Source organism: Perognathus longimembris, chromosome 20 (assembly GCF_023159225.1).
Source record: "Perognathus longimembris pacificus isolate PPM17 chromosome 20, ASM2315922v1, whole genome shotgun sequence".
Taxonomy (NCBI): domain Eukaryota; kingdom Metazoa; phylum Chordata; class Mammalia; order Rodentia; family Heteromyidae; genus Perognathus; species Perognathus longimembris.
The window spans coordinates 28108672-28133341 of NC_063180.1; the positions used below are offsets into that span (position 1 = coordinate 28108672).

At 44.4% G+C, this 24670-nt stretch overlaps 1 protein-coding gene and 2 long non-coding RNA genes across 5 annotated transcripts; 1 reads left to right on the top strand and 2 right to left on the bottom strand.

Moving 5' to 3' along the window:
- Window positions 1–977: 977 nt before the first annotated feature.
- On the bottom strand, window positions 978–2249 carry LOC125367985. The gene is made up of 2 exons (XR_007214202.1): window positions 2125–2249; window positions 978–1496 (listed from the first exon to the last, which is right to left on the bottom strand). It is a non-coding gene; the product is annotated as an uncharacterized LOC125367985 (long non-coding RNA).
- Znf274 (zinc finger protein 274) lies at window positions 2170–19590 on the top strand. Of its 3 annotated transcripts, none has more exons than XM_048368737.1 (8): window positions 2170–2568; window positions 2943–3012; window positions 3786–3912; window positions 4773–4868; window positions 13845–14279; window positions 16477–16565; window positions 17788–17914; window positions 18379–19588. In XM_048368737.1, exons 2-8 carry the CDS (start codon window positions 2980–2982, stop codon window positions 19353–19355), a joined length of 1884 nt encoding a protein of 627 aa, XP_048224694.1. In that variant the 5' UTR covers window positions 2170–2568; window positions 2943–2979; the 3' UTR covers window positions 19356–19588. The 3 variants fall into 3 exon arrangements, with proteins under 3 accessions (XP_048224694.1, XP_048224695.1, XP_048224696.1); XM_048368738.1 differs by having other exon boundaries at window positions 2170–2444; XM_048368739.1 differs by lacking the exons at window positions 2170–2568; window positions 2943–3012; window positions 3786–3912; window positions 4773–4868 and adding an exon at window positions 8098–8235 and having other exon boundaries at window positions 18379–19590.
- On the bottom strand, window positions 9243–9733 carry LOC125367986. Its single transcript, XR_007214203.1, has 2 exons — window positions 9681–9733; window positions 9243–9445 (listed from the first exon to the last, which is right to left on the bottom strand). It is a non-coding gene; the product is annotated as an uncharacterized LOC125367986 (long non-coding RNA).
- Window positions 19591–24670: the final 5080 nt, after the last annotated feature.

Consider the following 24670-nt stretch of genomic DNA (forward strand, 5'->3'; position numbering starts at 1 on the left):
AATTCAGTATTGAACTCTCGAAGTTTGTTTTTTTGACTCAGAATTGGGGCTATACCATTTAAGCCATACCACCAATTCATCTTTTTTCTGAAGACAATATGGTGGACTCTTCTGCCCTGGCTGGCTTCCAGCCACAATCTTTAGATCTCAGCTTTCTGAGCAGCTAGGACTATACATGTTAGCCACTAGTCTAGCTTAATCTTGTTTTTGATGGACAGAAACTACTCCAGACTATGGGAGATATGTGCTAAATGTTATATGCACCTTACTATCCTGCTAAAATCCAAACATTTGTGAATTTCAGTAATTCTAATTCTTTAGGTCTTTAGGAAGGCAGTGTTGGCATTTGTATCCTGAAATTTGTACTTATCAGACAGGTGCTCTACCACATGAGACATACCTCCAGACCTATTTTTATTTCTTTCTCTTTTTTTGGTCAGTCATTGGCCTGAGTACAGTCCCTGAGCTTTCTGCTCAAGGCTAGCACTTGAGCCACAACTCCACTTCAAGTTTTCTGGTAGTTAATTTGATATGAGTGTCATGGACTTTCCTGCCCAGAGTGGCTTTGAACTGCAATCCTCAGATCTCAGCCTCCTGAGTAGCTATGATTACAGCCATGAGCCACCAGCACCAGAGTACTGTTCCTGAGTTTTATGCTCTAGACTAGCACTTTACCACTTTGAACCATAGCTCTACTTCCAGTTTTTGGGTGATTAATTGGATGTAATGGACTTTCTTGCCCAGTCTGACTTCAAAGGCAATCCTCAGATCTCAGCCTCCTGAGTAGCTAGGATTTCAGACATGAGCAACAGGAACCCAGCTATTTAAATATATGTATATATGTATATATATATATATATATATATATATATATATATGTTCTCACATTTATCTTAGGGATAACCTGGACCACAATCCCATCTACACTTCCCATATACTGGTAATACAGATATATGCCACAACACCAACTTTTCTTATTGGTTCCAGGATGGCTTGCTTGAGATGTGAAAGCTCTTCAAGCTTGAGTTGATGTAGTAAAGTCTCTACTCAAATACAAAATAAAACAAGAATGTCTGTCAGTAAACATGACTATTTAACATGGTACTGCCACAAAAGAGCCTGTCGCAGAAACTGGGATTATATACAATTTATATGAAAAAGGAAGAGAATAAATTACTTATTCAGTGAAGATAGTATTCTATATATACTTAAGTAAAACGTTTCAAGGAAAAACTCAGAATAAGATATCTGCATAAATTATGAATACTAATATGCGAAAATAATAGACTTTATATCTAACTGGAACAAAAAAGGAGATAAACATGGATAATCTGAACGGATCCTTTCTACCATTCCATAAACATGACCACTCTCAGAGGCCACAGGGAGGTAAAGGGATGCTGAGACTTTACCTGGAAACTCCAAAGGAGAGCCGAGTATACCAGGCTCTGTGGGTCTAGTAAGTGGGCTCTGAACCTGAAGACCCTCAAAAGCACCTGGAACCCAAGGGGGAACGAGAGCACACCAAGGAAGATAAAATATTCCCAAGGGAAACAAAATATTCCCTGAAAACAGTAATTTGTCGTCCTGGGACTGTCAAAGAAGATGAGCACACAACAGGTTCTGGTCAGTGCTTATGCTTCCAGTGTTCTTGGATATGGACATGCCACTTCTCGAGCAAATTGTCCAAAGCACTAGGGAAAGGACCCTGTCCAGGCCACTCTGACTCTCCCCACCCTATTTCGATCTCCAGACCTGGAGTGGACATATGGGCTGGAGCTCTCTGGACCTAACTGGCTCTCCTTGCCCTTCCCTCTGCTTCTCACAAATGGGGTCTCGCCTCTGCGTATTTCCGACCCGCCCCCCCCCCCCCAAAGGTGAACATCTAGCTCTGCTCACCATGCAACCAGGCTTGCCCACACTTCTAGTCCCAGAAACATGAGCCGATTTCCAGGTCCTAGCTTTGTGTACTTCCTGCCCCATCAGCCCTGCCAGGTCTCACAGCTAGGGACAGGGGAGGAAGGACCCTTGAGCACTCACACACCCTGTCCTCCTCCCCAAGAGTGGGCCCCGCCTCCCGCAGTCTCCCACGGCTCCGCCCCTCCCCATCGAACGATCACGTACTTCCGGGCCTCCCGCGAGGACGAGATCAGTCCCGCCAGCCACAGATCCTAGAGACAGCTCGGCACTTCCGAGCCTCTCGCGAGGACGGAGGTCACAGACCCTAGAAACAACTCCGCTAGCCTCCCTCAGCCCCAACTTCCGGTGCGCCCACTCTTGGTCACCCTTGTGGGGTGATATGCGTTTTCCCGGCCTGTGTCGCTGTCCACGGAGACGAGGGATCCCGGTGGCCCAGTGTCCTCTGCCGAAGACCTCCCCTGCTCAGTGGGTCCCCGGCGAGCCCCCTTCCCGCAAAACCTCGCCTTCGCCCGCCAACTGGACTGGTGGGTCACGCTGGCCGCCGCCTAGGTGCGGTCGCCGCGGGTGCCTCTGGGAGTTGTAGTCCGGACGGGCGCGCTGACGCACTACACCGCGGGCCCTTTGGCGCCATTGCGGGGCGCGCGCCTGGTGAGTGCAGCTTTTGAAAAGTGGCTCCCGCCTCGGGCCGAGCATATTCTCGGTTTCTTTCCCGCGAGCTCGGTCATGGGAGTCGCCCTTACTTGTGCTACTGTTGTGGAGCCGGAAAGAGTGCTGTCTGTGGTCCTGGACCTGGAGCCCGACGGCCCCGCCGCGCAGCCTGGGTGGTGCGGGGTGGGGAGAGCAGACCGCCTCAGGAATCTGGGCAGGTCTCTGCTGGGTGAGGGGACCCGGTCCTCTAGGCGTGGGGTGTGGGGAGAGAATTCACTGGGACACCAATGCAGGGGCAGAAGGATTGACTCTGGGCAAGTGGCTGGGGAACCTCGGCGTTTCCCTTAGGCCCCTTCCTACTTTTGTTTTCTCAGAACTCTACCCACTCAGGAGGGAAACGTAGAGAGAAATATGGCCCTCAGGCCTTCGCCATCCTGGTCTAATGTGAGTAGTGACTAGCTCCTTTCAGCCCCCGAGGACGCAGCTGGTAGTGGAACAAGCGCAGTCTCTGAAATGCACCCATTTCCTGGAGCACCTCTGCGAGAAGGGGGTCTGGCTGGGTCTCAATTTCCTAGGGAGTGTTTAGAAAAGAAGCCAAATTGTGGGGGATTCTGAGAGCTCTTAACTAGCCCTTTACACTAGGGGAAGCTTGGCTCCTACCTGTATTCCTAACTGCCCAGGAGGCTGAGATCTGAGGATCAGTGATCAAAGCCAGCCCAGGAAGGAAAATGTGAGACTTTGATCTCCAATTAACTACCAAAAGGCCAGAAATAGAGCTGTGAGTCAAATGGTAGAGTGCTAGCCTTGAGCAAAAAAACTCAGGGACAAACAGAAACTGGCACCCAAAAAAAGCATTCATACCAATCTCAGAGTCATAATCACCAGGTCTAGTTAATTGGAGATAAGCCTGGGCTGGCTTCAAACCTTGATCCTCAAATCTCAGCTTCCTGAGTAGCTAGCGTTATAGGTATGAACCACAGGTGCTCTCAGAGGTACCTGGCTACAAATAAACAATGTTTGATGGAGGAGAGGTCTCACTTGTCCTCACTGTGACCTGAATAGGTCCAGGCTTGGGTTTATTCAAAATTTGAAACAAAGATCTCAATTCAAGGTGAGGCAGGTAGAATCCTTGCAGGTCATCTTGGCCAGTCTCCTTTCTCTTCCTGTTACCATGGAGGAGGATCTGCCCTTGCTGAACAGGATCCTGTGGGTTTTAGGAACCAGTGACCTTTGAAGATATAGCACTGACTTTTACCCTGGAAGAGAAGGGACTGCTGGACGTCCCACAGAAGTCCTTATACAGGGAAGTGATGCTGGAAAACTACAGAAACCTGGTCTCAGTGGGTAAGGCCACTCTAAATGTCAGTAAAGATGTTTGCTTTGGCTGGGCGTGGTGGTGCCTGCCTATAATCTCAGCACTGAGGAGATGGAGGCAGAAATTTCAAGCCAACTTGGGCTACATTATGAGATCCTGTCTCAAAAAAAAAAAATCTATGTTTTGTATCACCATATATGGTGCCTCTGAAGTGTGTCTGCTTTGCTACAGGCTGCTGGGATTAGATTGAAGTGTTAAGAGCTTGGGAGTGCTTTTCTTTGTATGCACAGGGAAAAATGTAGTTTCTCAGTATGACTCTGAAATTTCACCCAATCCTTACCTCAGAGTCTCTAAATATTGTGGGGGGGAGCTGTCCATCAGGGTTGATTGTACCTCCAGTAATGAATACTATTATAACAGTGCAGAAGATGTGGTAGCAGTGTCCATCAGTTTACCAGTTTCATCAAAGATCCACATTCTGCCCATCTCTATGGTTCTTTTGAACCTTTCATCCTTTGGCTGTCATTGCATGGCTGTGGCTCCAAACTTCATGTCTGTGTTCAAGGCAAAAGCAAATGAGATAACATCCATAGCCATTCACAACAGGCATATTTATCAAGAAAGCCAAAGTTTTCCCAATAGGTCTCCTAATTGAGATCTTCCCTTACATCTTGCTGGACCGAACTGGCCCCACCTTCCTTAGATTCCTCCTCAGGCAAAGAAGTTCAACAGATCTGACAAAAGGGATGGGTGTGGTGTATATCACCACCCTGGGCCCCAAGTTATGTTAAGTTCCAGCAAAGGAGACTGCGGGGATCATGTGTATTGCGGCAGGGCAGCATTTTGTTCAAGCAGACTCCCCAAGCCCTATCTCTTTCCCATTGAGCAGAACTTCATCATTCCAAGCCAGATGTGGTATCACAGTTAGAGAAAGCAGAAGACTGCTGGCCAGTGGAGAGAGAGATTCTTCAAGACCCCTTTCCAGGTGAGAACCAGGCATACGGGAGTTCCCACAGAGAATGAACCAACTGGTTAATCAGAGACTGGTGTTTTAGAAAAGAGGTCAAATGTAAGAGAACCCAAGTTGAGTGCTTTGGTATGAATAAGCTTCACGTTTTCTTCTGGCCTCAACCAGTGAAGTCAGGTGTGGTTGAAAGTGAGCCTAGGGCTGGGAATGTGGCTCAGTGGTAGAATACTTACCTAGCATGCGTGAAGCCCTCAGTTTGATTCCTTAGTACCAGGCCAGTAGTGGCACTGTGGCTTAAGTGGTAGAGTGCTAGCCTTGAGTAAAAGGGACAGTGTCCAGGCCCCGAGTTCAAGCCTCAGGACTGGCAAAAAAATAAAATAAAAAATGAATGAATGAATGCAAGTGAGACCATTGTATCTAGAAATGTGTTTACAGTAAGGATTCCCTTACCATTTCTACTCATTGTCTACTGCATTCTCCTTATGTAATCAGTTTTAACTGCTGTGTTTCTCCAGCTAGACATTTTAATATGGGTTTACACACACACATACACATATATGGTTTTACATATGTGTGTGTTTGTTCAATCTGTATGTGTGTGTGTGTGTGTTTATGTTGGTTCTGTGGTTTAAAGTCAGGACCTTATACTCTGACTTGTTTTCTGGTGTTTTACCACTTGAGTCATGTCTCTGGTCCCATGTTTTGTTGGTTAATTGAAAATGGAGTCTGGCACACTTTCCTGCCCTGTTTTCAAACCATGATTCTCCAGGTCTCAGCCCCCTGAATAAGATTATTGTCATGAGCCACCTGGATGTTCACATTTTAATGATGTTATACTCAATAGAAACAAGTTTGCATCATTTCCTTTTCATAGTTTCAGTGTTGTCCACATTTGACTTTTCCTATCTTGATGAATTTTCAAGTTATTACAAAGCAAGGAATACAAATTCATTCCTTGCATACACTTTTTTGTACATACAGGTTGGTTTTTCTGTAGATTGAATTTGTAAAAATAGAAACGTAAGATCAAACAAGATGTAAGCTAAATATCTGGTAGCAAAGACTTCTCTCAATCCTTTTAAATATATGTCCCAGCTCAGGTGCATAACAACTCCTTTTCCCTTTATTAATAATTTGCAATGGCCTTTGTGTATCTGTGCTTGTGCCGGTCTTGGGGCTTGAACTCTGGACCTGAGAAGGGTCTCTGAGCTCTTTATACTCAAGAGTTAGGCTCTACCACTTGAGCCACGACTCCACTTTTTTGGTGATTAATTGGAGATAAGAGTCTCATAGACTTTCCTGCCTGAGCTGGCTTTGAACTGAGATCCTCAGATCTCAGCCTTTTGAGTAGCTAGGATTATAGACATGAGCCACCAGCTCCCAGCTTATAATGGCCTTTTAAAAAAAAACTTTTTTTGTCTTTTCTTTTTTGGTGCTAGAAATTGAACCCAGGACATTGCACTTGCTAGGCAAGCACTTTGCCACTGAGCTATCTCTCAAGCTCTATAATGGCCTTTTTAAGGTTTGGAGATATGATGGGATTTTTCTTATCATAAAGGCATGTTACTTTAGTTCAGATTTTTTCTCTTGACTAACAAATCAGACCATGTCATTTTGTGACACAGAGGATTAAACCCACATCCTCATTTTTTTTATGGGAAAGTATTCTGCCACCTGACTATACTTCTAGATATTAGTAATGTTTCTGTTTTGTTTTTGTTTTTGCCAGTCCTTGGGCTTGAACTCAGGACCTGGGCACTGTCCCTGAGCCTCTCTGTGCTCCAAGCTAGCACTCTACCACTTGAGCCACATTCCCAGCCTATTCCTGGTTTTTTATTGTTGCTTGTTTTGTCAGTTGTGGGGCTTGAACTCAGGGCCTGGGAGCTGTCCCTTGGCTTCTTTTGCTCAAGCGTAGCACTCTACCACTTGAGTCACAGTTCCAAGTGCAACTTTTTGCTGATTATTTGGAGATGGCAGTCTCGCAGACTTTCCTGCCCGGACAGACTTCAAACCTTTATCTTCAGATCTCAGTCTCCTGATTACAGTCTCTAGGATTACAGGTGTGAACCACAGGCTCCCAACCTACCTTCTTTTTTCACAATACAGTTTCATAGTTTAAAGAATTTTTTTAATTTTTAAATTTGTTTTTATTCATTTATTTGTTATTGATGCTTTTATGACCCCATCTCCTCTTTTTAATTTTGTTAATGAAATCACTGACTTGCTTGTCCCCATCCCCTGTTTGTAATTTTGTTACAAGTTAGTAATTGTATAGACACATTGTCCTAATGCTTTCATATATTTGAGCATTTGGGGTTTTTTTTAACTAAGCTCTATTTGTCTAGAATTTCTTCTTGTATATGGCATAGCACAATTTCTTTCCATAACATATTTTGACTACATTTTTCCCCTGCTTATTGGACGCACCATCTTTGTGTGGACTAAACTATGGTCATAGCCTATATTGTACAGGTCTCTTTCTGGATTCTCCCTTGTACTTTATTTGATCTTGTATCTCCCTCTGAGAAACACCATACTCTTCTACTTATGGCTTTAGATAAATATTAGTTTCCTTTGTAATTATAAAATTCTCAGATGTCCTTACCCATCCCATTCTCCAGCTGACTTACTATCCATTAGCTGAGAAAATCCTGTGAGTGTATATTACACTTGATTGGGCTGACATTGTCACTGTTATCTAATCTGATTATGTCTTATTCTTGCACAATTGCTGCAGCAGAACCTAGTATCTGCATAAATTTCTTATTTATTCTTTCTGATACAAAGTTACCCACAAGTATAAAATAGGAGGCAGTTATGTTAATGGCTTACTTCCTTTGGACAGACATGGACATCCATGTTAGTTGTATCACAAATTCTAAAACATAATGCAGTGCTTTCAAAGAGTGGATGTAAGGCTGGGAATGTGACTAAGTAGTAGAGTGCTTGCCTAGCATGCATGAAGCCCTGGATTCAATTCCTCAGTAACCACATAAACAGAAAAAGCTGGAAGTGGCTCTGTGGCTCAAGAGGTAGAGTGCTGCCCTTGAGCAAAAGACGCTCAGGGACAGCTCCCAGGCCCTGAGTTCAAGCCCCTCGACGGGCAAAAAAAAAAAGAAAAAAAAAACAAAAAAAGAATGGATGTCTGGTGGCTGGGGATATGGCCTAGTGGCAAGAGTGCTTGCCTCGTATACATGAGGCCCTGGGTTCGATTCCCCAGCATCACATATACAGAAAATGGCCAGAAGTGGCGCTGTGGCTCAAGTGGCAGAGTGCTAGCCTTGAGCAAGAAGAAGCCAGGGACCGTGCTCAGGCCCTGAGTCCAAGCCCCAGGACTGGCCAAAAAAAAAAAAAAAAGAATGGATGTCTGATCTGATTTAGATGGGTAAGTTTCTTGGTTTTGAGGATCATGTGTTGAATTTCTCCTTTCATGTCATGGGGGTTTTGGTTTGGTTTGCTTTTGTGCCCATCCTTTGAGCCCTTGAACTCTGGGCCTGGACATTGTCCTTGATTTTTGTTTGCTCGAGGCTTGTGCTCTACCACTTGAGTCAAAGCTCTCCTTCTAGCTTTTTTGGTCTGTCGTGGGGACTGAGCTCAGGGACAATGCCTTGGCCCTGGCATTATCCCTGAGCTCTATCACTAGAGGCTAGTACTTGACCACTTTGAGCCACAGCACCACTTCCAGTTTGGGGTGGTTAAAAATAAGAGTCTCATGGACTTTCCTGCCTAGGCTGGCTTTCAACCATGATCCTCAGATCTCAGCCTCCTGAGTAGCTAGGATTACAGGTATGAGCCACCAGTACCTGGCCATGAATCTCTTTTCTATGTGTCAATAACCTGTTTTGTAAGTAAGGTAGCCAGACACTGGTGGCTCACACCTGTAGTCCTAGCTACTCAGGAAGCTGAGATCAGAGGATCACAGTTCAAAGCCAGCCTGTTGCAGGAAAGACAGTGAGACTGTTGTCTCCAATTAACTACCAGAAAACCAGAAGTGATGCTGTCGCTCAAGTGGTAGCACACTATCCTTGAACTAAAAAACTCAAGCCCAGAGGTCACACCCCATGAACGACTAAATAAATAAGGTAAAGGCAAAAAATTATTCACAAGTTTCTGTCATTGGCCAGTCGTATAAAAGTGTGACATAGTAAGACAGATTAAAGAGTGGAAATTTGGTGGAGTTTTGTTTTTTGTTTTTTTTTTTGCCAATCCTGGGGCTTGGACTCAGGGCCTGAGCACTGTCCCTGGCTTCTTTTTGCTCAAGGCTGGCACTCTACCACTGGAGCCACAGTGCCACTTCTGGCTTTTTCTATATATGTGGTGCTGTGGAGTTGAACCTAAGGCTCATGTATGCAAGGCAGGTACTCTACTGCTAGGCCATATTCCCAGCCCTGGTGTTTTTTTTAATGTGGAAATAATTTAAACAGAAACTTCAACCATCATACAAAGATTCCTTAATACCCTTTAGTTTGACTCACTTTCCTTGATTTACCTTAACTGTTCCCTGTCATTACTTAGTCTGATGGAATATAAATATCTGTGGTCCAAAGAGACATCCTAAAAGGTTTATAAAGCTACTTGAATGCATTCAATAGAACCTCAGAGGGCTGGGATATAGCCTAGTGGCAAGAGTGCCTGCCTCGTATACACGAGGCCCTAGGTTCGATTCCCCAGCACCACATATACAGAAAACGGCCAGAAGCGGCGCTGTGGCTCAAGTGGCAGAGTACTAGCCTTGAGCGGGAAGAAGCCAGGGACAGTGCTCAGGCCCTGAGTCCAAGGCCCAGGACTGGCCAAAAAAAATAAATAAATAAATAAAAATAAAAATAGAACCTCAGAAGCAGGTCCAGATATGACAAAGAAATGTGAGAGTTTAGAGTGCCATACGCTAAATGAGTGCTAAATGGCCTTTTTTTTTTTTTTTTTTTTTTTTTTTTTTGCCAGTCCTGGGCCTTGGACTCAGGGCCTGAGCACTGTCCCTGGCTTCTTTTTGCTCAAGGCTAGCATTCTGCCACTTGAGCCACAGCGCCACTTCTGGCCATTTTCTATATATGTGGTGCTGGGGAATCGAACCCAGGGCTTCATGTATACGAGGCAAGCGCTCTTGCCACTAGGCCATATTCCCAGCCCTAAATGGACTATTTCCTAAAGTACTCTTTCTGTGCACCATACTAATAAAACTGGGATTGAACACAAAGCTAGGCCATTTTGACAACTATGCTTGTACATATATCAGGAGGGTTTTTTTGAAGGATGAGGTTTTTTTTGTTTATAGAAAGCAGCAAATGATACTCTAGCTCTTTTAGGTAGTTTTAGAAGGTTTTTTTAGTCTTAGAGTGCATGGAGAATGTAGGGTATGAATGGAGTGCTATTATTTTGCATAAGACATAATATAGCAGAGTGCTGGTAGCTCATGCTGCAATTCTAGCTACCCAAGAGACTGAGATCTGAGGATCACAATTCAAAGCCTGCCTGGGTAGGAAAGATTGTGAGACTCCTATCTCCAATTAATCACCCATAAAAGCTGAAAGTGGAGCTGTGGCTCAGTTGGTAGAATGCTAATCCTGAAAGAGGAAGAAAAAAAGATATAATTAATCAAACAACAAGGTAGAATAAATGTGGTTAGTGTGAAAGTTGAATTTTAGCTCAGCTGAGACTCCTTAACTAAGAAAAGTCTCATGAAGGATATTAATCTGTAACGACCTAGATAGAAGAAATCTTTTCCAGTTTTTTCAATATCTGAGAACTCATATCAGTTAGATAGTCTCAGGAATATTACTATAGCAGGAAATACTTTTGGCCTAATTCAGTGTTATTTGAAAGAAATTTCATATTAGATACAAAAAAAATGTAGTGCTATTTAATTTAGAAACATTCCTACACCAAATAGTTATATTTGAGAGCTCTGAAATCATGAGAATGTAATTTCTGGAAATGACTGGGTACATAGCTCTTACCTAACATCACAGAAGTAATGATAATTGATTATACTTATTGGACAACTTGAAGTGCCCTGGAACTCACTGAGGAGGACCCTTGTGACCAGGAAGGGGAAAACTTTCAGTAGGAGTCCTCATTGTGTATATCAGAGGACTCATATGGGCAATGACCCTTTTCATGAAATCTGAACAGATCAACTTGAGCTCCCACCTTATTTGACTTCGAAGAAAATTTATTGGAAAAAAATTCCACCGATTAAAAAAATGAAATTGCCCTTTATCTACCAGATATTTAGAATGTAAGCTCTAAATATATGAATGTAGTAAATCTTCAGCTTCTCTATAGTTTTTTACATTGTCCAGCTTGAATACTTAGAACAAGTATTAAAGGCATCTTTTTTCAGTTTTGTACATTGCCAGGTTGCTTTGTTATGCCAGTCCTGGAGCGTAAACTCAGCCTGGGCACTGTCCCTGAGCTCTTTTGTGCTTAAGGCTAGTGCTCTACCACTTGAGCCACAGTACCACTTCCAGCTTTTTCTGAGTTTATTGGAAATAAGAGTCTCACAGACTTTCCTTCCCAGGCTAGCTTCAAACTGTGATCCTCAGAGCTCAACCTCCTGAGTAGATAGGACTACAGACCTGAGCTACTGACATCCGGTGACTTTGCTGTTTAACACAATGACCAAATCCCTAAGAGTTTGGTAAACTACTGAGTGAATAAAGAAATTGAAGTGTCAAGGATGTATCTTCAAAGAGGAAACTGAAGATAAAGCCAGGCTATGCAAATGGGTAAGGGAGGTTAATGAGATTTTTTTTTTTTCCTGTGGCCAGTCCTGGGGCTTGTACTCAGGGCCTGAGCACTGTCCCTGGCTTCTTTTTCCTCAAGGCTAGCATTCTGCCACTTGAGCCACAGCGCCACTTCTGGCTATTTTCTATATATGTGGTGCTGAGGAATCGAACCCAGGGCTTCATGTATACGAGGCAAGCACTCTTGCCACTAGGCCATATTCCCAGTGGATGATACCATAGAAACTTTGAGGGGCTCTCATTTTGGCTATTCAAACTAGTGAATGCTTTCAGGATTTGTTCATCTTTTTTTTTTTTTTTTTTTTTTAGTTGGCCAGCCCTGGATAGCACTCTATCACTTAAGCCACAGCACCCCCTCTGGCTTTTTCTGTTTATGTGGTAATGAGGAATCCAACGCAAAGCTTCATGCATTTTAGACAATCACTCTACCACTAAGCCACATTCCCAGCCCTTGTTCATCTTTTATTTAAGGTCATTACATTCTTTGTCACCTCCTCTTTACTTGTTCACTAGGGCCTATGCATGTTTTGATTTGATCCTGAGAGCCCTTTCTGGCATTCAGACTATGCATAATAAAGCCTTACCTAGACTACCTTACCAGTTAGGAAGGAAAATTAAATGAACTAAGCTTTCTTAGGTTAGGAGATTCCCTCCAATAAAAAAAGGAAAAGTGATTTAATGTGTGTAATCATCTATAAACTTGTAAAAATGCATTCAAATATAAGCATACTCAACTATGATTGTGTCAGTGGAAGAACATAGAAAGTGATTTTCTGTCTTTTATGTGTCCTTTGTACCTTTGTTTTTTTTTTTTTTTTTTTTTTGCCAGTCCTGGAGCTTGGACTCAGGGCCTGAGCACTGTCCCTGACTTCTTTTTGCTCTGCCACTTGAGCCACAGTGCCACTTCTGGCCATTTTCTGTATATGTGGTGCTGGGGAATCGAACCCAGGGCTTCATCTATAGGAGGCAAGCACTCTTGCCACTAGGCCATATCCCCAGGCCCTTGAAATTTTGTTTTTATATTAGCTTTTAGAGGGGCTGTCCATGACAATGCTTATGAGAAACACTGTCACTCCCGTGCTGTATCTTTGCTTCCTGATCCAGCTCATGCCACGATATAGAGGCTCAATAATGATGCTAAGTACATGAATGAGCAAATAGTGGAATGATCTCAGGGAAGATACAAAGCTGCCCACATTGGCTCTGCACAGATGATGAGAATTAACCTTCTATTGGGAACTAAAAACTTCAACAAGTAATTTCTTGGACCTTCTGCCACATAATTTATTTGAAAAATGTACATTTTTCCTACAAAATTTTCTGGGAGTTAGGTTGTTGAGAAATGTATGTTTTTTTTAAGATGGTGAAATTATTAAAATGCATATGAATTCAGTTTAATACACCATATGGTGAGTAAATGAGGCTGTAAGAACTCTGTAACCTTGACAAATTTAATAAAGAGTAAAAATCAACATTTTTAATGTAAGTTTGCCAACTTTATCTCAATACTGTCCAGGGCAATAAGTATTTATCACTTTGTTTTTCAATTTTTTTATGGAGCAGAGATCATGTTTGGTGTGATTATAGGCATGCAACAAAATGAACAGGAGAAATTAAGGTGCCACTGTTGCTTGGCATCTGCCAGGCAACCCAAGGGACTGAGACGCAGGTGTGATAGCTGAAGCCCACTGCAATAATAGTGCCCATGGTACAAAGCAGAGGACCACCAGGTGGATAGGAAGATATATGAATGGGACATAGCTACAAGAACAATTGGGGAGGAATTTGAGTGTAAGTGAAGGCCATACAAGTCTCCCTGGGGGAAAAGACATAATACTAAGTCTCAGACTTAAGGGTGTTTTAGTGGGATGGCAACCAAGTTTCTGAAGAACAATAGAATATATCTCATGACAGGAAATTACTTGTTTCATAGAGTTTCATCTGGGGCTGAGAATGTGGCTTAATGGTAGAGTGCTTGCCTAGCATGCAGGAAGCCCTGGGTTGTATTCCTCAGTACTACATAAACAGAAAAGGCTAGAAGTGGCACTGTCGTTCAACTAGTAGAGTGCTAGCCTTGAGCAAAAACTCAGGGACAGTGCCCAGGCCCTGAGTTCAGACCCCAGGACTGGCAAAATGAAAATTAAAAATAAATAAAGTTTCCACTGATTTTAATTTGCATTTCCCTGGAGAGGAATGATTGTGAGCGTCTTTCCTGTATTTATAGCACTTTTTTCTCTCTATTTTTGACTAGAATGTTCTGGGGCTACACGAGTACCTCAGTTGGGTCATCCTTCTGAGAATCCCCTGAAAAAGATCAAAGTTGTTGAAGTTCTTACCCTGAACCAAGAGGTGGCTGGTCCCCGGAATGCTCAGATTCGTGCCCTCTATAGTGAAAATGGAGGCCATAACCCAGTCCAACAGCTGTGCAGACATCCATCTGACACTGAAGCCATTCGCCAGAAATTTCGACACTACCAGTATGAGAAGTCAACTCAGCCTCAGGAGGCGATTGCTCAGCTTCGTGAGCTATGTCACCAATGGCTACAGCCTGAGCTGCATTCCAAGGAGCAAATCATGGAGTTGCTGGTGCTGGAGCAGTTCCTGGGTACTCTCCCTACACAGCTGTACTTGTGGGTGAAATCACAGCACCCAAAGGACTGCCAAGCAGCAGTGGCACTGGTGGAAGGTATGGCCTCAGTGTCCAAGGAGGAAGACGATGAGTGTGGTAGAGGGTGAGGTGAGGGACAGCTCTGGAAGTGCTTGTTGCAAGTCTGAGGTCTTTTTTCAGGGAGGAGCCCTCTTCCAAAAACTCAAAGTGAGGCCCAGCACTGAATTCTTGAAGGAACTTTCTAAAGGCTTCTATGGAAACTTGCAGATGCAGTCTTTTCATCCTGTTGAGATCCCTGTCACCCATTTGCCTTCTGTAGGACCTGTGCAGAGTGTGGTAGCTAAGGTGGGACTTACAGTAAAGTTTGCTGAGCCTGTGGTCCTACAGGGAAGGTGGGATGTGACAGATGCATACACATATATGTTATACTGCAAATGGAGACCAGAGGTCAATACTGGTAGATGACTGTTTATGTAGCTGACAGCTGGTGTGAACTGGAACTTGAAGAAAAGGCAGGACCCCCTCTGAGGGCCCAAGGTGGAAATGACCATAGTAAAGTGTGCAGAAATTGAGAAGAAATTGGGTCGTGAATCTGGGTAGGTGTGAACAGAGTGTGAAGCCTTTCCATGAGGTTCCTTATTTATTTAGCTATTCCTGGGGCTTGAACCCAGGTCTTAGGTACTGCCCCAGAGCTTTTGGGCCCAAGAACTTGAGCTCGAGCTCCACTTCTTGGGTTTTTTTTGGCAGTTAATTGAAGACAAAAATCTCATGGAGTTTTCTGCCTGGGCTGCCTTTGAACTGCAATCTCAGGTATCAGCCACTAGGAGTCACTAGAATCACAGACATGAGCAGCCTGAACCTGGATTTTTTTTTTTTTTTTAATGAATAAGTTTATTCCATTGTCCAGGCTGCTCCCAAATTCCTGAGTGCAAGGGTCCCTCATGTCTCAGTCTCCTGCATAGCTGGAACTACAAAGTGATAGAACTACAGGTGTATACCACCATACCTGGACTTCTTGTAGAAATTTGAATGTTTACCTCAAGGATTGGGAAGCATTGTACTGGAACAGTGAGATTCAGTCTCCTGAGTTCTAGGAATCAGTGGGACATGAACTTTGGAGACTCCCTGGGCTGGTGGTGGATGGAGGACAGGAGCAGGCACTCTGGCCACTCCAGGGCTGCTGCGTGCTCACAGAGAAGTACAGTGTGGTCAGGAGTGACAGTGCATTTGTTTTGGATACTTGTCTTTCATTCTTTATCAGGCTGAACTTGAATGCTTTTTCATTGCTCACCACCATACCGCACTCATGGTATCCAGAGGATATTTCTAGAACAAATAAGTGATTAAGTAACATTTGTGCTTGAGGAAGGAGAAGGAATCCAGAGGTAAATTATTAAGTTTCACAGAATAGGTGTACTTATTTTTCTCATGCTGTGACAAAATACCTTGTAGAAAAACTTGAAAGAAGGATTTATTTTTGCTCACAGTTTCAGAGTTCTGTTCATAGTCTCTTGCCCCATGCACTTGGGAGAACATCGTAGCAGTGATATATGACAAGGAAATTGAGCTGGGTGCCGATGCTTCACACCTGTAATCCTAGCTAGTCAGTCAGGAGGCTGAGATCTGAGGATCGTGGTTCAAAGCCAGCCTAGCAGGTGAGACTCTTATCTCCAATAAACTACTCAGAAAAGGCTGGATGTGATGCTGTGGCTCAAGTGGTAAAGTGATAGCCTTGAGCACAGAGAGGCTCAAGGACAGAGCCTAGGCCCTGAGTTCAAACCAGTTGATTACCTTGGTGTGCATAGGAAGGAAAGAACAACAACCAGGAAGGAGGCAAGGACAGGATACTCTCAAAGACTTGCCCCCACATAGACCTGCTTTCTCTATGTGGGTCCCACCTCCTAGTTTCTACACCTCCTAAAATAGTGGCCTCCAAATAGGACACTAGTGGCTCAAGCCTGTGGTCCTAGCTATTCAGGAGCTTCAGATCCAGAGGATTGCAGTTGAAAACCAGCGCAAGCAGAAAAGTCCATGAAACTCCCCAGTTAACCAGCCAAAAGCAGGATTAGAGATGTAGCTCAAGTAGTAGAGCAGAGCATCAGCCAAGTAAGCTGAGCAAGTGTATATGGCCCATGCATGATGACACAACCAGGCCCATCTGGATACAGGGCTCGGGAGAAAAGAGGAGAGTTGACAGTGGGGACACAGCAGAACCAGGACAGATATGCACAATCCATCACCTGCCTGAGCATGTCCTCTCACCTGTCTCTTCCAGCAGTACTTGCCTGCTCTTCTGAGGCCACTGTTCCACAGAAGAAGGAAAGGGAGGATGTGGCCATCTTGCCAGTGGAGGTGCAGCCTGAGGTAAGAAGTGATCTCACCCTTTATTCCTCTTGGTACTGCGTACCGTGCAGGTGTATTCAGCATATGGTATATGCAGGTATATACATCATACCCTGCAGGTGTTGTGCCCAAGATGTTTTCCTGTACCAAGCCTTGCAGGAACATCCTACATGCTACACCATTCTGACTTTTGAGCTCTTCAGACTGAACTGGGCTCTGGAGTGTAAAAGGCTGTCCTACCTCCACTGTGGTATTATTGAAGGCCTAGACAGGGCACCATGAACTAGAATTGAAGCCACAGAGCAAGAGCACAGGGACCAAGAGCTGGTAGAGAAATAAGAGGCAGAACAACCACAGGCAGACTGTAAAGATTGCATTGTATCCTAGCTGGAAGAACAGAGCCCCCGTCCCTCACTGTATCCCAGCTAGAGGAACAGAGCCCCTGTCCCTCACTGTATCCCAGCTGGAAGAACAGCCCTCATCCTTCAGAAAACACTTACTTGGGGCATTATGACTGAAACAGTAAAATATGGAATTTGTTTCAGAACAAGTTTTAATGTGAATGAAACAGAATTGGCTCTATCTTGCCAACCATTAAATTGATGGAGTATATGTAACATTGGTCAGTGGTGTTTGTCCTGTAAAGGGTTTGTACTGCCTCAAGAAATTATGGCTTTCAGGTAATGAATAGTGTAGTCTAGTCTTCAGGTAAGGCTGTGTCCCTATGTTCCCAGGTAATAGGTTCTCTGGGCTCATAACGCTACTCCCATTCCTTCTGAGGCAGGCTCTACTCTGTTTTATGCAGTCTTGAGGAGAGGGGGTTATGTGTATCTCAGGATCTTGTCAGCTCCCCAAAAAACTGTAAACCTGGGTTAATGCTTCACCCTACTCACACCTGTCAAGCAAAGCAAAGGCTTAGTCTTCACTATTGATTCTACCACAAATCCCAGGAACTAGCTGTTCCCAGGAGGCTCTCCCCGGGTGTTAGATACAAGTGTGGGTATTGTACCGCAGCTTGCCTATTGTGCTTGAATCTTTGTGAGCCAAGAGCTCTGCCTCCCAGCTCAGCCTCTGGACTCTGGTGTATGATAAAGACCCAGTGGGTCTTATGTGGGCCTGAAGTTAGTATCTCTGAGCAAATCCCCAAAGCAGAGAAGTCCCTGGCAAAACAAACTGCTGGAACATGCTAGAAACCTTTCTCTTTCCCCATTGGCAAATCCCAGACATACATATAACATTACAGGAGCCAGTGACCTTCCAGGACGTGGCTGTGGACTTCAGCCAGGAGGAATGGGTACTGCTGGGCCCGATGCAGAGGACTGAGTACCGAGACGTGATGCTGGAGACCTTGGGGAACCTGGTCTCTGTAGGTAAGGTCTTGCCTGCCAAGGGAATGTCACGGGGTTCCAAGTCAGGGCATTTACCTTCTTTCAACCCAGTGCTTGGACTGGCCATACCTTCCTTTACTCTCTTCAGCACCATTAACTGAAACTGAACCTGAACTGAAATCTCTGAGAGCTTTGGATGAACAGAGACAGGCTTGGTCCAATTCACCTTAGGGAAATAGGGAATGAGAACAGGAGCTTGAGGAGCTAGTTCTGAGAATATTCTCTGGTCACTAAATCAGTTGTTTTGTGGATCATTTCTTGATCACTAAATTGGCTGTTCCCTTCTTTGCAGCTTTGTGCCTTTTCATGCACACACACACACACACACCAGGTTCGATGCCTATATTGGAATAAAGAAGTCCCCTACCTGTTGAGAACTATGCATTAAGTTGTTGAGCCTGTCGTGGCACTTTCTGTAGAATCTACACCTTTTTGGTTTCTTTCAGGGTGGGAGACTACATTGGGAAGCAAAGAGTTAACTACCAATTCTGCCATTCCTGTGGAAGAAGCAGTTCATGACCTAAAAACAAAAACATTTTCAAGGGATAATACCAACTCTTCTTCCTTGGATGTTGTACGAGGCAAGGTACAAGAAGTCCCAGATACAGTGTTGAAACAAGTGGAGTTCACCCAAGAACAAAGCCTCTCTCAAAAGCAGCTTGCTAAAAGCCCAGAATCCCAGGCAAGCACTTGTCTCCACAAGAGTCAGGGTTCACTCCAAGACATTCCTTCCAGAAAGTGCTTGCGCAAACGTAGCCTTCGGGTTAAAAGCACAGTAGGTGGTCCACAGGTAAAAGCCCACCAGAAGGACTGTAGAGTGGGTAAAGCCAAGAAGAGCAGCAGTTGTGTGGCACATGGCTCCCATGGGAAAATTCAACAAAAGGACTCTAAGGGAAGAAAGGCCAAGGAAAGCAGTGGTTTTAGAAAAACAGTATGCCATCGAGCTCAGCAGATTACTTTTATAAGAATTCACAAAGCAGGGAGCCAAGCTTGCCGATGCAGCGAATGTGGTAAGATGTTCCGGAACCCAAGATACTTTTCTGTACATAAAAAGATCCACACAGGAGAAAGGCCCTATGTGTGTCAGGACTGTGGGAAAGGGTTTGTGCAGAGCTCTTCCCTCACACAGCATCAGAGAGTCCATAGTGGGGAGAGACCATTTGAGTGTCACGAGTGTGGGAGGACATTCAATGACCGCTCAGCCATCTCCCAGCACCTGAGGACTCACACGGGAGCCAAGCCCTACCCATGTCAGGACTGTGGGAAAGCATTCCGTCAGAGCTCCCATCTCGTCAGGCACCAGAGGACTCACACTGGAGAGCGCCCCTATGTGTGCAGTAAATGTGGAAAGGCCTTCACACAGAGCTCACATCTTATTGGGCATCAGAAAACACACATAGGGAAAAGGTATAGGAAGAAGTAGCCCAGTTCTTAGCTATTAAGCCTGTGGAAGCATTGCTGATCCTCCTGCCTCAGTCTCCTGATTACTAGGATATTATGGGTATGCACCATTATTCATGGTGAGAAGCTTAGATAAGCCGAGTGAGTGAGTAGGGAGTTGCTAATGAATATTTTAGCTTTTTTTGTTGTTGGTGGTGGTGGTGGTTATAGACTTGAACTCAGGTCCTGGTAGCTATCCTTGAGCTGTTTTTGCTCAAGGATAGCACTCTACCACTTGGAGCCACAGTGACACTTCTGGTTTTTGAGTGGTTAATTAGAGTCTTACAGGGACTTTCCTGCCCAGTCTGGCTTTGAACCATGATCTTCAGATCTCAGCCTCCTGAGTAGTTAGGATTATGGGCAAGAGCCACTAGCCCCTCCTTTACTAGCTTAAATTCTTCATTTGGTCGCTAAAAGTAACAATGAAATCTGAAAATGTTTATAAGGTTTTTGATTGTACCTTGTTTGTGGGGCTTGAACTCCGCGCCTGGGTGCTGCTGTTCCTGAGCCTCTTTGTGCTCAAGGCTAGCACTAGCACTCTTACCATTTGAGCCATAATACCACTTGCAGTTTTTGAGTAATTCAATGGAGATTAAGAATCCCACAGGAAGGGGCTGGGAATATGGCCTAGTGGCAAGAGTGCCTGCCTCATATACATGAGGCCCTGGGTTCGATTCCCCAGCACCACATATACAGAAAATGGCCAGAAGTGGCACTGTGGCTCAAGTGGCAGAGTGCTAGCCTTGAGCAAAAAGAAGCCAGGGACAGTCCTCAGGCCCAGAGTCCAAGCCCCAGGACTGGCCAAAAAAAAAAAGAATCCCACAGGAAGCTGGGAATGTGGCCTAGTAGTAGAGTGCTTGCCTCATATACATGAAGCCCTGGGTTCAATTCCTCAGCACCACATATACAGAAAAAGCCGGAAGTGGTACTGTGGCTCAAGTGGTAGAGTGCTGGCCTTGAGCAAATAGAAGCCAGGGACAGTGCTCAGGCCCTGAGTTCAAGCCCTAAGACTGCCAAAAAAAGAAAAAGAAAGGAACCTCACAAGGATTTTTCTGCTCTGGCTGGTTTTGTTCCATTTTGGTTGCCAGTCCTGGGGCTTGAAATCAGGGCCTGGGCACTGTCCCTGAACTTCTTTTGCTCAAAGCTAGCATTATACCACTTGAGCCACAGGGACACTTGCAGCTTTTTCTGTTTGTGTGGTACTGAGGAATTGAGCCCAGGGCTTTGTGCATGCTAGGCAAATATTCTACCATTAAGCCATATTCCCAGCCCCCAGGCTGGCTTTGAACTACAATCCTCAGATCTCAGCTCCCTGAGTATCTAGGATTATAGACATGGGCCTCCAGCCCCCAGCTGTTTATAAGTTTGTTTCTTTTTTCTTTTTCTTTTTTTTTGGAGGTTGTAAGACTTGAACTCTAGGCCTGGGCACTATCCCTCTGCTCTTCAGCTCAAGTGCTCTATCACTTGAGCCACAGTGCCACTTCCGGTTTCCTGGTGGTTAATTGGAAATAAGAGTCTCACAGCCTTTCCTGCCCAGGCTGGCTTTGAACTGAGTCCTCAGATCTCAGCCTCTGAGTAGCTAGGATTACAGGCATAAGCCACCCAGCACCAAGTAATCTATGCACTTATAATTACTTCCAGGGTAAAATGTTTATGCATTTGGACAAGATCAGAAGAAAATGTAAATAAAGCTATATTTCTGTGTAAAATTTCTGATTCCTGCTTATTAAGTATTTGCAATGAATTGATATTTTAAATGAGCAACATAAAACAAAAGGAAACTGTTAGATCTGCACAAGGCCATAGCACCTTGGATTCCAGGTGAGTTAACCAGCAGGTTGTTCTCATGTATCATCACAGTAGGATAGGTATGGAGACAGAAAACCTGGAAAGCCTACTGAGGCTCAGGGCTGGAAATGCCTGAGAAGCACAGGAAACCTAGAGATGCTTACTTGCTTTGTTTTTACTTTTCCCAAAGGACTCACTGGAGGACTTTTACCCACCAAGGAGCTGAGCAAGTCACTGCCAGCACTAAGGCCTGTAGTTGATACCTCCTTTTTTGTTATTGCTGGTGTTGGTGGTCATAGGGCTTGAGCACTGGGCCTGGGCGCCATCCCTGAGCTCTTCAAGTCAAAGCTAGCGCTCTAACACTTTGAGCCACAGCACCACTTCCCATTTTCTGGTGGTTAATTGGAGATAAGAGTCTGTAGCCCTTCCAGCCCTGGATCCTCAGATCTCGGCCTCTAGAGTAGCTAGGATTACAGATGTGAGCCACCAGTACCCAGCTCTCCTTTTTGTTTGTTTGCTTTAACTGTATTTTTTGTCTTTTCTTTTTTGGTACTGGGGATTGAACTCAGGATGTTGCACTTGTTAGACAAGCACTTTGCCACATAGCTACATCCCAGCCCTTGACACCTCTTTTGTGTTTTTTTTTGTTTTGTTTCGTTTTTGGCCAGTCCTGGGCCTTGGACTCAGGGCCTGAGCACCATCCCTGGCTTCTTCCCGCTCAAGGCTAGCACTCTGCCACCTGAGCCACAGCGCCCCTTCTGGACGTTTTTCATATATGTGGTGCTGGGGAATCGAACCAAGAGCTTCATGTGTAGGAGGCAAGCGCTCTTGCCACTAGGCCATATTCCCAGCCCCCTCTTTGGTTTTTTTTTGCCACTGTCCCTGAGCTTCTTTTGCTTAAGGCTAGCACTCTACCAGTTGAGCGACAGTGCCTCTTCCAGCTTTTTCTGTTTATGTGGTACTAAGGAATCGAGCCCATGGCTTCATGCATGCTAGGCCAGCACTCTACCACTGAGCCACATTCCCAGCCCCAGAACTGTCTGTCTTAACCTTTCCAGGGCCAGTTCTCAGTGTTCTTGAGTACTGATGAGGCCGCCTTCCAACCTCTGAACCCTTTTCAGGTCTCATGGCTCAGCTTCAGAGTTCTCTACAGTGTGACCTATTCTGGAGCTCTCACTTCAGGACTCCACCTTTGTTCTTTCTAGTAAACATTCTGGGGATGTGGGTAAGTGGAAGAGGCTGTAGGTTCAATCCCCAGGCCCATAAGAAGCACCTTCAACTCCACAGCCCAAATAGGCTCAGCAAATGGTGGCTTAGAGGGGCTCTGCATGGCCTCAAGGTCGGAGTAGATGTCATAAGGCCAAGTGCCTGGAAAATGACAGGAGCAGCAATATCCTGGTACTTTTCACATATCCATCATGGGGCTATGGTAGCCCCAAGACATTTCAACAACCTGATAGTGTATATACGCTTCTTTTTGATGGTACTTGAGGAACTTGCTCTGGGATATGTTAGCCAATAAGTAACTCCACCTTATCTCCTCTCAAGAATGAAAGAAATTGCAGCAGGGCCTGTTTGCTATTATTGAGAGTCTGTTGATTGAAATTTTCAGAGCTTCTCTAAGGAAGGGGTTTGGGCTTCAACTAGTGTTGTCTGGTGCCAAATTTCAGTGGAAATTCAAATTCACACAATCAGGATTTTATTTAGAGGTTCTCCTAATAGAGTAATCCTTCACTTTGCTCTATTGTCTTAAAATTTCTGTTTCAAACAGCTACATTACTTGATTAAAACAATGCATGTTAAAATGATATTTTGCCTCTGCTTTAATATTAAAGTTAACTTTTCATTTTAAAAAAAAATGAAAGAAATGCTAGATACTGCTAGCTTACACCTGTAATCATAGCTACTCAGAATCACAGTTCAAATCCAGCCCAGGCAGATGAGTCTCAGACACTGTCTCAAACTATAACCCCCTCAAAAAAGCTGGAAGTAGAGCTGTGGCTGAAGTGGTAGAGCTGGCCTTGAGCTAAAAAAAAAATAATACAAAAAGCTCAGGGAAAGTGTCCAGGCTCTGAGTTCAAGGCCCCAAAACCAGCACCCCAAAAAAGATAAATCTTAATATCCTAACTCAATAACTTAGTACTAGATCCCAAGTTACAAGACAAAAAGTCCAATGCCAAAGGAGCAAGGGGGAAGGCTGGAGGAGATGGAAGAACATGGGAGAAACAGGAAGATACAAGAGCCATCTTGAGGGACTGTGACAAATGTGGTTTGGCTAGGTGCTTGCTATGTAACAAGCACACCAAAACCAAGGCAGAAAATTATAGCCATTTTACTCTGCTCCTGGATTCTATAGGTAAGTTTAGAGAAGATTATTGAGATAGTTTGTATTTGCACCAAATTTTCTGGAAGAGCAGGCAGGGCTGGAAGCTGGAACATCTGGGGACAGAGGTTCCATTCCATGCTGATTTGACCTGGATACATTGAGCCTGGACCTCCCGTACGATAATCAGTTTTCTGAAGATCTAAGGTAATGTACAAAGCCAGGTTTCAGCCGTATTTGGCTCTTGCCCAGTCTAGTTGGGATTATTGTACTTCCATTCCTGGTTCTATAAGATGGTTTCACCGGGCTTATTGCCATGACTGAACCCTGCTATTTGCTTTCCAAGTAGGTAGTATAGGCAGGAGTCATATCTGGCCCTGGAGGGGATTTTTGAGTGGAAGCCTCTAACACTCACGATTCAGGTCCAGCTTACCATTAAAGATCCAGCATGTTCTGCAGCACAGTAATGAGAAGATCAACAGATGTGGCCAGATACCACAAAAGCATATGTGTTGCTTCATTTATGACTCCAGGCAAACTCAAGCTAAGCATTTTCTTCCTGGTTTATTGCTAAGAAAAAGCAAAAGACTTCTGTGAACTTACCATGCAGTTAAGCTCAGAGGTTAGCCAGGCCAACCACACTACCTAAGGGAACACAACACACTGCTGGGGATTCTGTACAGTCAGTTCTGGACTAGCTTCATATTTCTTTGGCCACTATGCAAAAATGGTGAATATGAATGCATTAATAACATTAACTTGTTGGGTGTGTATGGGTCACACTTGTAAGCTTTGAGGATTGAAATTCAAAGCCAACCTGGGCAGGCAGTTCCCAGAGTCTCTTCCCAATTAACCAACAACAGCCAGAAGTACCAGCCTTGAGCAAAAAAAGCTGTCAGTGCAGAAGACCCTGAGTTCAAGCTTAGGTGTTCACACACACGCATACACATTCGGTACTTGGGGGGTAGTTGTGTGGTATACCACCTGCCTAGTATATTCAAAGCCAAAGAGGGAAATGATAAAAATAAGAGCTAATAAGTAGCTATTAACTTTGAGATGTTCTTGTGAGCTCAAAAACTAGGACATAAACTTAGATGTTGATCGATAATCTATCCAAAACTCAAGTTAGGATTCCATATTGGTTTCCTGTGACGAGGATAATGAACACCACTATCCAGACAGAAAAC

Coding starts and splice junctions, on each gene's coding strand:
- Znf274 (XM_048368737.1), top strand. CDS start 2,980: ATGGCCCTCAGGCCTTCGCCATCCTGGTCTAAT. Junction 3,013..3,785: donor CTTCGCCATCCTGGTCTAAT/GTGAGTAGTGAC, acceptor TGTGGGTTTTAG/GAACCAGTGACCTTTGAAGA. Junction 16,566..17,787: donor CAGTGGAGGTGCAGCCTGAG/GTAAGAAGTGAT, acceptor ATAACATTACAG/GAGCCAGTGACCTTCCAGGA.